This window comes from Mytilus galloprovincialis, chromosome 3 (assembly GCF_965363235.1).
Source record: "Mytilus galloprovincialis chromosome 3, xbMytGall1.hap1.1, whole genome shotgun sequence".
Taxonomy (NCBI): Eukaryota; Metazoa; Mollusca; class Bivalvia; order Mytilida; family Mytilidae; genus Mytilus; species Mytilus galloprovincialis.
The window spans coordinates 51,135,987-51,152,896 of NC_134840.1; the positions used below are offsets into that span (position 1 = coordinate 51,135,987).

Here is a 16,910-nt window from a genome sequence, read left to right on the forward strand (position 1 = left end):
AAATTTAGATTTAGAAGTTTGCTCTAAATTTAAACTAAATTCAAATTGTCAAAATTGCATATCGGAAATAAAATTTAGAAATAATTCGAAGTAGAAGTAATTTATTTTCTTCTCAGAATGACGACAAAACCTGACCATGCCGTCTGCTAAGAATCATAATTTTGCCATGACCCTTCGACAATTGTATCCATCGAGTCAAAATAAACGACAATTAAATCCTTGATAAATATTGTTTGAAACAGTTTGTAAAAAAATAAGTTTTTTAACAACTTATGTGTCAGATTGGTGTCGATTTTTTAGAAGATAAATCTATGGCTAAAAATGCGTCTGCTTTTCCTAAATGTCGACGTCAAAAGGAGGATTATGGGTAAATCAATCACTTGCAAAGATCGATAATCCAACAAGAAACCAAATACTATTACTTGACGAAGTAGTATAACGACGGACAATGGTATGAGCACTACCGATAACTGATTTAAAATTTAGATTTTAAATCCTATTATTGAATTTTGAATAATGAAAGATTATGGACGTACTTCAGCGCGGTTTAAAGACTGGACTGTTTGATGTGTGGATGGATGGATTTTTATTTTGTCTCGAAAACCGCAAGCCTTAATTTTCTAATATTACGAATAATCAGTTAATTAATTTAGCAACGGAAACCTGTAACGGTTATACCAAAAAGATGGATCAGAACATACATGACGGAAACCTATCAACGATTACATAGATCAAAACACACATGAGACGTAACTTATTAAGTCCTTGAAACCCCCCCTTTTTCAACAAAATCTTTAAAAAATGAAAAAGGTCATGTATCAACGGACGTAATAGGGAAAGGTGTATTTCTGATTTTGATCAAACTTGTATTTGAAATTTACAAAGTCAGGAATAGGACAGTTGTTATCAATTCGTTTATTGTGTTCGAGCTTTTTGATTTTGCCATCTGGTTAAGGACTTTCCTTTTTGAATATTCCTCTGAGTTCAGTATTTTTGTGATTTTACTTTGTACGATTAAGTTTTTAAAAGATTTAAGCAGTTGTTATGGTCTGTTACAGCAAGTCTGATTATATTAACATTTATTGTATTTGTATTAGATTATTGATTTTTAGTATCATATAAATAGGATTGCTATTCATACAAAACCATTAAACATTGAATGGACTCATAATAGCAATGCCGGCAACGATCTTGCTAGTAGCTATTATTTTTATTGGGGTTACCTGTGCACAAACGGGTGACAATGCTAAATCTTTAGTCACAGATTTGTTCACTACAAATAACTATCAAAAGAAAGTTCGCCCAGTTAGAGATCAGAATGACTTGCTTGTGCTTAGGGTCGATTTCCATTTAATTGGGATAAACGGAGTAGACGAAGCGTCACAAAGACTCACTACTACTGGTTATTTAAGCACACTATGGAAAGATCAATATCTGGAATGGGACCCAACAAGCTATGGTGGAATGATAAGTATAAATATCCCACAGAGTTACGTGTGGAAACCAGCACTTGCATTGCAAAATGGATTTACCAAGCTACAGGAATTGGGCAGTAGTGTAATCAATGTAAATATAAACATATCTGGACATGTGATATGGGAACCTTACGAAGTTTTTGAATCGAAATGCAACATTGACGTTACATATTTTCCGTTTGATCACCAAACATGCAATATATCGTTTATTGACTGGTCCAATAATGCAAAAGAGGTACAAATTCAGGAGGGAACTTACGGAATAGTTATAGGTGAATTAGAAGATGATGCTGTATGGACTGTAATCTCTACCAAATTGTATCATGACACATTTGACTCGGAATCTAGATTAACATACTCTGTAACGATTAAGCGAACTCCAGGATTTTATGTTTTAAACATAATCGTACCTGTTATATTACTTGGCGTTCTGAATCTCTTCACGTTTGTTCTCCCAGCAGATAGCGGAGAGAAGATGGGATACTCTATCACCGTTTTTCTGTCATTTGCGGTATTTTTGATAATCGTGAATTCTGAACTTCCAAAGACAACAGGATCCATTTTTGGACAGTACATGATATTTCAGCTAGGAATTGCATTGTTTACGGTGTGCGTTACTGCAATACAACTACGATTTCATTTCAGAACTGATCCGGTTCCTCGTTTGTTATCAGCCGTAATGGCGTGTCGATGCAAAAGTAAAAGAAAAATCAGCGATAGGAACGAAAACGAAAAACTGGATAGAGATACAGACGAGAGTAAATTAGAAGAAACTTGGAAGGACTTTATTTCTTTCTTAGATTTCATTCTCTTTTGGGTATCTTTTTTGGTTGTACTTTCTTTTACAATAGTTGTATTTCTTAAATTGAGCTAAAATAATGTACTCTCAAATCAGCTAATGCATGTTTTGTCATAAAGTTACTGATATGTATACTTTCTTATGTTTTGTAAATTATCATGTACTTTGATTCTAACATAGAAATGTAATAGAACAGAAAGTAAAACACCAAATAAACAACATTTGTTTAAAGTACTTCAATGATACACGCATGTATCTCTTATTTTTTTCCCGAAGTAGGCAATATTAAAACTTCAAAAGTTTAATACAAAATATATATATAAAATAAGTTAAATAACGTCGTCTCTTCTACAGTTTTTTGAAATTGGGAAAATGTTATACTTCAAATATTAAATTACACACTTGAAGAAAGAATCAAGAGCACCAACGAAAGAAACGTCTAAATAAAGATTGGACTTATCAATTTCCTGTTTATTATTGTTAAATTTTGGTTTATTTGTATGTGATTGAAATAAAATTGCCAGTTTATTTTCTTGTGCATGCTATTTTGATTGCCATGTCAATAGGAATTTGTTTTATCAAAAGTTGTGAGCTCGTAGCTGTAATGTCTTTGTTGAACGTCTTGATAAAAGAACTGACATACAGTCTCTGTGATATAGCCGGGTGAAATGGCGTTCCGGCTAAATGTAAATCAAGAAGGAAGAATTCGCTCCTTAAACTTTTATTTAAGCAGTCCGGCAAGACCGAACAACAAACTCCAAACTAAATGTAATGTAACATACAAACAATAACAATATATATAAGCACAAGCAATTAAAGGATTAAGAAGATTAACAGATGACAAATTAGAAATAACAATAGATTAAAAGAGTAATTAATGTCCGACACGTATTTGTAAATTATAGTCCAAAATGTCACAGAGAATAAATAATGAAATAAATACAGTAAATGCATTTAAGACCTTTGTCCAAGATTATGACACATAATCCGTGTAAAACACTTATGCCTAAATTTACGACAAAGTCTAGAATAATAAAATAAATGCAAAACCTAAATATACATTAAAACAATTGAATTACTAAAATGTTGTTCAAAAACTTATTTCATTGCACTGTCCAAATTATCCGGTCATATATTCCCGCGGCCCCTGAAGACACGTCCCGGGTCTTACTATTCATCTGAAATTGTTCCGAAAGTTTCTTCTGTGATTGTGACGTCCTCGGTATCGATAGTTTTGATTTGAATAATTATCATCTCTTGTATTTTTCCGAATATTGTCCAGTTCATCTTCTAGTGTAGTGATTCGATCCCGCATATGTTCTTTGTCGCGTTGTAACTGGTATTGCTGGTCGATTGCTTCACATCGTTGATCGTAAATCCGAAGATTAGCCTCTTTAAGATCAGTAATGCTTTCCCGTAATTTTTCCATTTCTGTTTGATCATCTACACCTTGTTTTTGAAGTTTTTCTAGATTGCGAACCACACTGTTATGCTCTTGTTTCAGCTCTTTGAACTTCTTTTCATAATAAACACTTTTGATTTCAAATTTTACTCTCTCTGAATGCACTCGGACGTGCCTGTGTTTAACGCTGTCAATGAATTCTCTGTTATAATAGAAGGTTGGGAAGAAGTCCATCAGTTCTATGGTATTCAGTTCCGCACAAGGAAATATCGACATTGCTTTCTGTTCTTTGAATAGTCTCATTCTTTCTGCGTCCCGACGTAACTTGGATTTAGATTTAACTTTAACAACTTTCACGTCCGGTTGTCTGTGAAAGTTACACATTCTGGCGAAATGTCCAAAATTTCTGCACTTATAGCAAAATGACGTTTTTGCTATACATTGTCTAAAATGAAATTGATTGCAATTGTTTACAGTCTTTCCACAAAACTTACATAGGCAGTTGTCCATATGTTGAAAATTTCTTGTCTGACAGGTAGTTCCATGATCAGGCATCTGGTATCTCCAGTCTCGGCCGAAATTTCTGTTTCTCTGCGTATCCATTTTTCTGTTTGCTGGGGGTCAGCTTCACAGGTAGATGCGTCGCCCGGATGTCCTAACACCAGATATAGCCGGGGGAAATGGCGTTCCAGCTAAATGTAAATCAAGAAGGAAGATTTCGCTCCTTAAACTTTTATTTCAGCAGTCCGGCAAGACCGAACAACAAACTCCAAACTAAATGTAATGTAACATACAAACAATAACAATATATATAAGCACAAGCAATTAAAGGATTAAGAAGATTAACAGATGACAAATTAGAAATAACAATAGATTAAAAGAGTAATTAATGTCCGACACGTATTTGTAAATTATAGTCCAAACTGTCACAGAGAATAAATAATGAAATAAATACAGTAAATGCATTTAAGACCTTTGTCCAAGATTATGACACATAATCCGTGTAAAACACTTATGCCTAAATTTACGACAAAGTCTAGAATAATAAAATAAATGCAAAACCTAAATATACATTAAAACAATTGAATTACTAACATGTTGTTCAAAAACTTATTTCATTGCACTGTCCAAATTATCCGGTCATAATATTAAAATAAAATAAAAAAAGTTATACTGATGAATGGCCTATGACGACCTTGATAAATGCGAAACGCAGACTGAAATTTGTTGTTGTTTCTCACCGAAACCACGCGCATACACTACTCTCATACATAAAAAAGAGCAGAAGGGTTTCAATAAAACCAATGCATCTTATGTGGGTAAGGTATACTAGTATTCAGGGTTCATAATGCCTAGACCAATGTTTTCTTCTACTTCAAAATCCAAGATGGAGGAAGACATCCGAGCTACCTTAATAGATATCAGAAAAAGTTGTATAAGGGCTAATGAAACAACTCTCAAACCAAGTCACAAGTCAATTATAGGTCAACACGGAGCCTTGGCTCATACTGAACAGAAAGCTACCAAAGCCCCTAACATGACTAGTGTTAAACAAACGGGAAAACCAACGATCTCATCTATATAATAAAACACGAGAAACAAGAAACATTTATGAACCTCACCAACAAACAAACATCATGAAAACCTATCTTAAGTATACACTTACGACTTAAGATAGTACCCTTATCAACTTTTCCGAAGTGACCGTCTTGACTTGTAAATAGAATATTAGAATTCGAGGCAAAATCTATAGTTAAAAGTCATCTGTGCATTTAATAGAATGACCGAAAACTATTCTAAAATTCAATACTTGATTCTTATGTTGTACTGTTAAACCTTTGTCACAGGTTAGGTGATGCTAGGCGCCCACAAACATGTTTAGTCCCGCCACATTATATATGATCCTATATATATATAAAATATATATAAAAAGAAGATGTTGTATGATTGCCAATAAGACAAATCATCACAAGAGACCAAAATGACACAAAAATTAACAACTATAGGTCACCGTACGGCCTTCAATAATGAGCAAAGCCCATACCGCATAGTCAGCTATAAAAGGTCCAGAAATGACAATGTAAAACAATTCAAACGAGAAAACTGACGGTCTAATGCCTGTCCAAAGTCATTAGTTGATTATTGAGCATGAGTAATATTGGGTTATTATCGTTTTTTGCTCATATAGTTGTTGTTGGAACATATCTGTTATATTGTTGTTTTTTAGGAAATCATTTTGTTATTGATTAGGTCGTTAGTTTTCTCAATTGAAAAAAATCATATTTTCCATGTCTATTCATTTTCTAATCAGCTAGACCTATATGGTATGGATTTTTCTCATTATTGAAGACCCTGCTATTGCCTATAATTGCTTACACCAAATTCATTTGAACTTTAGTGGATAGTTGTCTCATTGGCAATCATATCATATTTCTTTATTTACAAATAAAGAAACATTTTCAAACATGAAATATAAAACAAAATTGGCAAAAAACGTTCTAAAGAAACCAACGGACGATTTTCTTTTTTCTTTTGGTCATTTTCCATTTTTGATGGTGGTGTTCCTTTCGCACGGTCTTGCGATTTGAAAATTTCTTTGAATGGTACTCAGCCGTTGTTGACAATCATGGCAATACATATACTATTTGACTATTCCGAGTATATAATGAACGTGACAAATGCATTACTGGTAAATTGAAAAATAAGGCGTCCGTCTGTCCGTCCGTTCACCAGATCTTATTAGCGCAGGGGTGCAATTTTTCATAAAACGTATAATACAAGTTTATAACAGCAATACCTCGGACAAATTCTATAATGGAGTACGATCGAAATATGCCTCTTGGATATATAAAATATGTGCAACGTGGGGGATATTGAACTTTAAGTTGTCGATACCTATATTTTTGCTTTGCAAAAGAAGATGTGTATCTCAGATCTAAAAACTTCTTTTAAGAAGGGAGAAAAGAAGTTAGCAATATCCTTTGATACGATATTCCCCAACTAAAGTTGGGTGCTGCTCACAAGGAATCTTTTAGACCAAGAGTTCCAAGTGGTGAAGATGAAATCATCCCATCGTTAATTGTACGGATGCAATCACGAGTAGGTAGACTGTTATACAATATCCGTTTCACAGATGATATCGGATATGTTCATTAATATTTTGTAACTGCTATCCATGAATATGACCTACTGAAGTAGACTATTTACCGGGTTTGTAATAACATGAGCAACACGACGGCTGTCACATATGGTACAGGATCTGCTTACCCTTCCGGAGCACCTGAGATCACCCCGTTTTTAGGTGGAGGTCGTATTGCTAGATGTCTTTAGTTTTCTTTGTTGTGTCTTATGTACTATAATTGTGAATCTGTTTGTCTTTTTACTTTTTAGCCATAGCGATTCATATATTATAAGTAAATGGATTTATCTAAGGGAAATTCAAGACATTTTAACAGAAAATAAGGTGGCTCGCTGGTCTAAATAGGATTTCGCTATTTTTGTTCTTCTGTAAATGAACTTTAACTTATACTAAATAGAAAAATAAAATAAAAAAGATGGGGTCACCGTTCCTTTACGCTCACAATCTGCCTATGAAGAAGCATACATTTTTGTTAAGGTGCTTTTTTTTCTTTTGAACTAATAGGAGAAATAGAGGTAATATCGAAATAAAAAAAGAATGTAATTACAGAAATTGCTCAAAATTTACAATAGTTTAGGTTAAGTAAAGCTTTTTATGAAAATAATAATAAAAAATATAGGTCACCGATGAGTTAAGAAAGATATTTCAATTTTAAGGCTAAACAAAGGCATTTTTGCACCAGAGGGAGATAATTTGGAGATTTTTCAATGATATATACATTTTAAAAGTCATCTGGGGCCAAAACGTATTGATTTTTTTGAATGATTTTTGTAACATATGTTAAAGTAACAACTAACAAAGTATTTTTTTTTTTGTAATGAATAAAAAATGTTTATTTTTTTTTCTGAAATATTTATACCCGTGAGCCACCTTAAGAATAAAATAACTTCACAAAGAACATTAAACAAATATCTTTGTTCCAAGGTGATACAATATATATAATAAATATGTGTCGCTTTAATTTGCATTTCGACTTCATGTACTTATGCTGTATGATTGAGATGTATGAAAATAATAATCAAAGTATTTTATGCCAGGCACGAAAAATAACGTCAAATCATAACGTTGCCAAAACTAAAACCAAACCGTACGCGACGTCTGATGTTATTCTTGTTGGTTTTACACAATAGACTGAAGTTTTTTACTTTCAGAAGATTCCAAGGCCAATTTGAGGTTTTCGTTTCTCAAGTCTTTGTACTCATGATTCTTGGACATGTCTTGTTTCAACAGAGAGTTATATGGATGTAAATATTCATCGGCTTGTTTATCCGTTGTCATGTCGGCACCAATTGATTTATATTCCCGTTTGTAAATGTTCGCCACTTGTATTGGTTGATAAGGATTTAGATACCCTTCATCCTCCGCTCGAATACACTTTTTAGCATCAATCGAATCGTTGTTTTCTGAAGATTCATCTGATTGGTGTTGTACACAATTTCTTGGCACTGGCAAACTAGGAGGAACCGAGAATGGATTTTGATCTGTTATATGTTGTTCGTCAATGTATTCATAACTATATAATTCTAATGTCTCTTCTGTTGGTTGGGGCCTATCATTATCTTTCTGTTCAGGAACTATTTGTCGGGAACAATATTTGTTCTTGACTCCATTTAGTAGCATACCAATAAGAATGGCCATAACTAATAAACCAGCTACTCCAGCATAGAGTACGATCTTATCGTCATTTTCTTTTTCTGGAAGTTGTATATAATAAAGTTTAAATGATCAGCAAAACACAAAGTTAAAATAAGCTCATACCGTGTATATATTATCGTATAAACTTATTCTAAATTATGACGCTTACTTTGTAAATGTGATATTGTACAAGTCAAAACAGTATTGATGTACTACACGATGTAAAAGTTAAATGTAATACTTGCTAACGCCTCACGTCGAACCTTGTAATGTCAACTTGACTTCATAATATTCCATCTTGGGTCAAACTCATAATTTACAACTTGAAATAAGAAATATTATGCCATCTTCTTTTGTAACAAATTTATTCAACTGCCAAAATAAAGAATAAGATGTAATGATTTTGTTTAAAATGATAAAGTGGTTTATATTTGGCATAAGAGATGACAAAAATGCCGGTGAAATCCCAAAACGTTCCAGTAAATTGTTAAATAAAGGAGTACTTATGAATTCATGTTCTTTAGAACAAAATTTAAGTCATTTTCAATGTATTTGTATTCTATAAACATGTGATAATTGATATACTTCAACATAATGGTATTTTTTTAATAGTTTTTAGTGTACTATAATCATCACGAATAAGATCGATATCCACCGATATCAACATATTCATAATATAACATTTTAGATTGCACTATCTGTTTGCTAAGGATTTTGCTAATGTGTATTGTAATATTGATGAGTAAGATACAATTTAGAACAATTTTGTTAACTTCATGAGATGCGCCAACTTCGATTAGTCCTACATAAAATATGTAAGACCGGTAAAACGTACTTAGAATTACTAATGTCTGAGAGGCTAATTTCTTGTGAACATAAGTTCAGGGGGAGGGTTGGGTTCCCGCTTACATGTTTAACTCCTCCACAATATGTAAATATATATGTGCCTGTCCCAAGTCAGGAGCCTGTAATTCAGTGGTTGTCGTTTGTTTATGTGTTACATATTTTTTTTTTTTTTTTTTTTTTTATAAATAAGGCCGTTAGTTTTCTCGTTTTAATTGTTTTACATTGTTATTTCGGGGCCTTTTATAGCTGACTATGAGGTATGGGCTCTGCTCATTGTTGAAGACCGCACGGTTACCTATACTTATTAATTTATATGTCATTTTGGTCTCTAGTAGAGAGTTGTCTCATTGGCAATCATACCACATCTTCTTTTTTTTTTATAAGTGTTATTTTTTGATAATATTTGTCATACTGTTTTGTTTTATTCAGAAATTAAAGACTAAACAGTGGCTAAATCTTCTTGCAATGCCGGTTTATAGATCTGATTTTTATCTTGATCCTTTCCTCGATACTAATGCAGATTCACCATTTAATCTGGAGTATATGACACATTTAATTATTCTAAAGTTCCTATTTCTCAACAGTATCGTAACTTGTGTCAAATCGCTCCAGTATTTACATATCTTAATTGATATGATTCGGTCATGCATGTTCACAGATTTGAGTAACTAGAATGTGCCCCTTACCGTGACAAAAACTGCCAACAGAGTTATGAGTAAGAACGATTAGAATCGACATATCATCGCAAATTTTCTGACGGATACGTAGATATAGGAAAATGTGATGTGAGTGCCAATGAGACAACTCTCCATCTAAATAACACTTTATAAAAATAAATCATTATAGGTCAATGTACGGCCTTCAACACGGAGCCTTGTCTCATACCGATCAACAAGCTATAAAATGCCCCAAAATTACTAGTGTAAAACCATTAAAACAAGAAAACCAACGGTCTAATAGATCTAAAAAATGAGAAACGAGAAACACGTATAAATTACATAAACAAACGACAACTAATGTACGTATCAGATTCCTGACTTAGGACAGGTGCAAACATTTGCAGCGGGATTAAACGTTTTAATGGTACCGAACCTTCCTTCCTTTTCTGAAACAATAGTATAACATCACAACATAGAAAAAAGCACGGTAAAATGTAATTGGAAGGCTTAACTCAATAAAAAAAACGTAAATTAACACACTATGGACGAATAAATTTGATCTGCGGTATGTTAGTGATTCAACTCCTGAACGACAAGTTTTCGCAGTCTTAGTTCTTTAGATAACAGAAAAGCCGTCGAATTTGTAACTTTACTGATTTTGACATATTTCCAATTGTGACATTTTAACTAAGTGCATGGATTCGATTTGGTTCATTCTTTAAATCCACAGAAAGTAAATGTATTGCATAAACATTATGGCTGCATAGCTTAATGGCAAACTAAATCTTTGGCGGATGTTCGCCGTTTGGTTTTTTTTTGGTTGGTTTTCCAGAAATTTGGTCTAGAACGTAAACGGCGTTGGCTACTCGTAAAAATAATGTAGTTCACAAAGTTCGTTTTCATACATTGTTCATCACGTATTTGGAACTTTCAATGGAGTGGCATATACCCCCCTGTAGTTAGTGCTTCTGTTGTGTCCTGGTTTCAATAATCCATTTTCCGTAAATATTTTTAAAAGTTTTGTAATTATGAAATTGTAATAAACATGAAGTTGTAGGTAGTATGGACTGAGCTGAAGAAGAAAATGTCACCATTACCGCCCATTGGAAATGAATAACGCATACAGTCCCTTTATAATCATTAGGCTAAACTAAGTTCTGAAACAAAAATGTGTCCCTAGCACACGGATGCCCCATCCGCACTATCATTTTTTACGTTTACTGGACGGTGAGAATGGGGTAAAATCTCTAATTCGGCATTAAAATAACAAAGATCAGGTAAAAGTGAACATGTGTACGAAGTGTCAATCTAATTGGACTTTAACTTAATTAAATCCTACCTCGACCAAAAACTTTAACTTGAAGCGGGACAGACAGACGGACGAACGGACGCAACTGTAATGACCAGCATATACAATTACATTGTAATATAAAAGTAAAGTGAAAATAGTCTGCTACGTTTTTAATTTAGCTCATTTCCAAATGAATTTCGGAGTTTTAGTTTTATTCATACCTGTTTTTTCATTCGATGGTTTATTTGAAGGGCTTCTATTCGGATATGTTACAGTTCCTTTCAATATATTGGCAGTCCCTTTTTCTAAATAAAATAAATGTAGTAAGATCGTGTAGCCATATCTGATATAACGAAAAGTATTAAAAGGAAAAAGTATGTATATAAATGACTACGTGAGGAATAAAAAAAAAAAAAAAATGTACATACAGATACAGATCTGCTTGTATATATATCAGCCAAAACGACTTTGTTACTTTCAAAGATGCATAATTTTTATTTACTCATCGAACTGGAAGATGTGACATACAAAACCAACATATAAATAAAGGCAAACGTAGTATACCGCTGTTCGAAAGTCATAAATCAATTGACAGACAACAAATCTGGGTTACAAACTAAAGCTAGGGAAACACATCAAACTATAAGAGGAAAGCAACGAAACAACAGAAACACTGAAAATAAAAAAAAACAACAAAAAACAAACAATGCAACAGAAATAGAAATAGAAACGAACTATTAGATAAACAACTGCCATATTCCTGACTTGGTACAGGAGATTTTAAGAAAAACTGTTGGGTTGAACCTGGTTTTGTGGCTAGCTAAACCTCGCAATTTATGTCGAATTAGCCATTATTTTTGTGTACTTTTAGTCATGAAGTTCCGTATGCCCTACATATTTATACAACCCTTACTTCAGATATTTGGTTTGAGCGTTCCTGATCCGAATAAGGGTAAACCCGTCGCTTACGTACTATTTGAGTAAAAGATGTCAACAAGCTTTTTTGATTTTGAGAATCAATATTAACTCAGACGTATCCATTGCAACTGTTTGATAACAGAATGCCCTTCCAATGCATCACATAGTCCGAGACCACAATTGTCGTCCCTTGATTTTCGTTGTTCACAAATATAGTCCCTAGTGTTGACAGTGGGTTACTTGCCATTAATTTTTATACCCCTTCCAAATTTATTTCTCCATGTTTAATGCCTCAAATTGCAAGTAGGGGGGTGAAATTACACTGTAAAAAATTTGGGTCCAGAATTTTAAAGGAAAGTAGTGATTTGGTCCAGCTGAAAAAGGTTGAAAATTAGCACTTCGGAAGCTGTCAAAAGATTTCAAGACGCCCATAACATAAAATTGTCCATATTTTGAGGTAGAGCTGATGAAGTTTTCTATAATTTTGATATAATTTGTCCCAAAAGTAGTACAACACACTGTAAAAGTTTCTTTGAGAAAGCGCAGGTGGGATTTTTTTTATTTTCATTTATGTTCTAAAAGAAATGCACTACGAAATAATTGTGTTCTCGGACCACATGACGAGTTTCTTATTCTACACATTGATTTTTGGAAATCGTGTATCTTTGGTTCTTTTATCTGTACTGTATCGTTGCTTATCTATTTTCTAAGAAAACACATATCACTATATCGGTTCATAAATTGTTTATATGCCTTTTCATTTTGTTTTCTTTATTGACATAGTTTTGTTTTTTAGTGACTATGATTATAACACAATGGTATATGCGTCTGAGCTTTTTATTCTGCCACTTAATATTGGGCTTTCCGTTTTAAATTTTCTTTGGAGTTCAGTGTTTTTGTTATTTACTTTTGACTGCTGTACCCCAGTATTTGACATTTTTACCTATTATATCTGTTTGATTTGCTCACACATGGTTGTCACTATAACGGAATTCTACATACGACTGTCATACAAGTGAGATGTTTAACTACCTATTAAACCAGGTTTAAATCACCATTTTTTACATGAGGAAACGTCTTTTCAAGTCAGGAATATAACAATTGTCTTCCATTCGTTTTATGCGTATGAGGTTTTGATATAGCCAGTTGATAAGAGACGAATCTCTTGTCCTTTTCAGTTACGACTATTTTATGTTATGAAATGCTTTTTCCCCACACATTCGATAATGTACTAGGGATATAATAATTTGCATAAACCGAAGGTTTTGAATATTTAAGTCTTAGAATTTGACAAGCGACAATCTTCTATACGCTTATATGTGTCACCTTCTCATCTATAATCAACGTCCGCCATTAACTTTTTCAAAGATATTTGCCTCTGAAACAGTAAATGAATGTAGGTTAAGTATTTAACCAGTATTTTGTATGTTGATCAATAACCAGACCACCTGGCAATTATTCGTATTCTTTATTTCAAGTTCATCAAAAATTTGATTTTGGCCAGCAGACAGTTTTTACTAAAATCAATACGGCTAGCACGTAACATACTTACCTTTTCGTAGTGTAAATTGTTGTTTTGTAATTCTTGTAAAAGGACCACAACCTTGTTTAAAATCACAGCTGCAAAATTTAATAAAAGATATAAACAATATGTTTGCAATCAACTGATTTGGGTTTTTTTTTAACAATAAAGAGGTAATGTAAATCATAACGACTTAAGTTGTATTGAAAACTACATTGTAGAGATTAAATCCATTATAATTCTTTCAAAATATTGTAACTGTTTTAAGTTAGAATTGTCCGTAAGACAGTACACCTGTACAACATTGAATGTCCACACATGTTTAATCACTTATAGAAATGATTGAATATCTAAAAAGGGACCAATAGTTCAGGATCACTAAAATGTGTACACCATAGGACCTGTTGATTTCATGATTCTTTAAAACATAGACCAAATAATTCACAGACGTAGACCTTTAGAAAAGTTCAAAATAAAACACAAATAAGTTTTTATTTGGGTTCAAAGATGTTAATAGTTATCAAAGGTACCAGGATTATAATTTAATTCGCCAGACGCGCGTTTCGTCTACATAAGACTCATTAGTGACGCTCAGATCAAAATAGTTATAAAGCCAAACAAGTACAAAGTTGAAGAGCTGCTCATGCCCAAACCAAGACTCAAATTATAAAAAAATAAAAACCAGACCGTGTTTTGTTTCTTTTCTCTTCCTGTAGCATTCAACATTTTTCATCCCTTATCGGCCAATCTCTAATACATGCAGGACCTACTTATTGTATGTATTGCTAATTTGTTCTCATTCTGAACATATATAACATACTTGCTACTGGACGCTGATCAACCACCAATCAATTAACCAATTTCATTTCTCACTTACATCTAAGTAATATAAAAGTTCTTAAAATGTTGTTGGTACCTGTACATACTAATTTTTAATTTGTTAATTTTAATGGTATACCAAAAACGCTATATTAAAAAAATTGATCTTACTTACAACTCGAAATTGCAATCACATTTGTAAGCGCAACGATTTCCATAATATGGGTACTGACAGTGAAAGCAAGCTACACCTTTGGTTGATGTGTAACCAAGAGGACACTCTGAAAAACATATATCATATGAACAAATCAAAGGAAATAAAAGATAAGAAGATAATGGATAAAGGGCTGCTGGCGTCATCACGAAACTGTTATTAGATAGATATAAGAAGACGTGGTCTGAGTGCCAATGAGACAACTCTCCATTTAAGTCACGATTTATTAAAAAATAAATCATTATAAATAAACTCATCATAGATACCAGGACTAAATTTAATTAGTATATACGCCAAGTCAAAGTACGGTCTTCAACACAGAGCCTTGGCTCACACCGCGCAGCAAGCTTTAAAGGGCACCATAAATTATTAGTGTAAAATCATTTAAACCGAAAAACTAACGGTCTAATCTGTTAACACTGTTGAACCACATCAATAAACGACAACTACTAAACATCAGATTCCTGATTAAGGACTGGTGCAAACAATTGCAGCGGGTTTAAAAATTTTAATGGTACCAAACATTCACCCTCATCTGTAACAATAGTGTAAGATCTCAACATAGTAAGACACACTTTGTTCATTGTTCGAATCAGTGAAAAATTATAGTAATACACACTTATCATTTTTAGCTGGTATAGAGACCAGATATAACCCTGAATAAGTAAACATTAAAAAAAGCATTACAATTAGTATCAAAAGGCCAAATTAAGAAGAAAGTACGATTTGAGAGTACTCACAGTTACTGACAGCTAGTTAAAAGCCAAAAATAATTTATAATAAAACAATCATGCATCGAAGACTAAAATCAACTGTTTTACAGACAGAGGATATGCTCCAATTGTCGTATTTTAAATTCCGTCCCCTTTTTTCCGAATGTGACCTTCCAAATAATACTTATCACTAGGTGTGTACTTACGTGATCAACACAACGGGTGTCCATTATAGAGTAGGATCTGCTTACCATTCCGTAGCACATGAGATCACCCCCTTGTATAGTGGAGGCGTGTTGCTCAGATCTTAGTTTTCTATGTTGTCTTTTGTGCACTGTTATTCGTCTGTTTGTCTTTTTATTTGTTTATCAATTTTTCTATTTTCTTAATATTGAAAAAAAAATCCTTTTTTAAAATGTAAAACACGTAAAATTATTTTGTTTTTCCTCGGATGTATGTTATCATTTGTTTACTGTAACAGTTAAAAAGTATAATTTTTAGTAAATTTTTAATTCTGTAATAATTGTATATATAGTTTATCTTGTATCCATACAAACGTCACCCCAGTTATATTATATAATGTCATATTCTAAGTTTATCGATCAATATTCTTATTTGATTCCAAAATGATTTCCGAAACTTGCATTTAAAACAATAATGATTAAGTTTTCAACAGCATGACATACATTGTATATTACATGACGGAGTTTTGGTAATTTTCCAAAAGAAAAGTAATTGGTTGGTTGGTAAAATGTAAAGTAGAAATATCCATCGTAGCATTTTCAATTTATTGTCTAGTATTTAGTTTTGGATAAAGTGCAGCATTTGTACTTTACGGTTGTTTTCTTAATCAAGAATTGTGTCACATTTTAAAAATCCTTGTGGCTTCTCATAATATCTACCAAGGAGAGAAATGTTAATGTATTTGGAGGAATGTTTTTTAATTGTTCATATCATTTTTGCTTTTCTATTTTTAAATAGAAATTTGGAGGTTGCACTTTGTAAATACAGCTGTTTCTCAAACCACGCCTCTTTTCGGGAGATTCATAATATTCATAGAAAATTAATTTTGTTTACATACTAGTTCCCAGTTCTGATTTGTAGGTTGAATCTAACAGAGACATAACTTGGGAAAGTTACCAGAAAATGTACATGTGAATATGGTTTATATTGAAATATATGGTAACCGTACAGTATAGGTAGAGATAGTTAAGAAATTTAGTGTTAGTTTAAACTCTTAGTAGTTCGGGGCATATAAACGTTGAAAATATATTTTGACCTTTGAAAAAATTAGTAGTGCATATGACCTTTCCATTCTAGGATAAAAAAAATATTAAAACTTCATAGTAAAGGTGGTACAGTTTTAGCCATAAAGGGAGTGCCTATGGGAAAATGCATTGTCTTTTTTTTTTTCAACTTTAAATATTTTATTTCACTACTGGTTGTGAACAATGTCCCTTAGCGCTACAACAATGACG

General features: G+C 32.7%; 2 protein-coding genes across 2 annotated transcripts in view; one reads left to right on the forward strand and one right to left on the reverse strand.

Annotated features, from left to right (window-relative positions):
- The first annotated feature begins 1,170 nt into the window (after positions 1-1,170).
- Positions 1,171-2,643, forward strand: LOC143066467 (acetylcholine receptor subunit alpha-like). The gene has a single exon (XM_076239384.1). It carries the CDS (start codon positions 1,177-1,179, stop codon positions 2,347-2,349), a length of 1,173 nt encoding a protein of 390 aa, XP_076095499.1. The 5' UTR covers positions 1,171-1,176; the 3' UTR covers positions 2,350-2,643.
- Positions 2,644-7,827: 5,184 nt separating this feature from the next.
- Positions 7,828-16,910, reverse strand: part of LOC143066468 (uncharacterized) — a 64,935-nt gene continuing 55,852 nt past the window's right edge. The window contains exons 3-6 of the mRNA XM_076239385.1: positions 14,681-14,786; positions 13,717-13,784; positions 11,468-11,551; positions 7,828-8,509 (exon numbers count right to left, since the gene is read on the reverse strand). Coding sequence (XP_076095500.1) covers positions 7,935-8,509; positions 11,468-11,551; positions 13,717-13,784; positions 14,681-14,786 — 833 coding nt within the window. The 3' untranslated portion in view covers positions 7,828-7,934. The remainder of the gene's footprint in view (positions 8,510-11,467; positions 11,552-13,716; positions 13,785-14,680; positions 14,787-16,910) is intronic.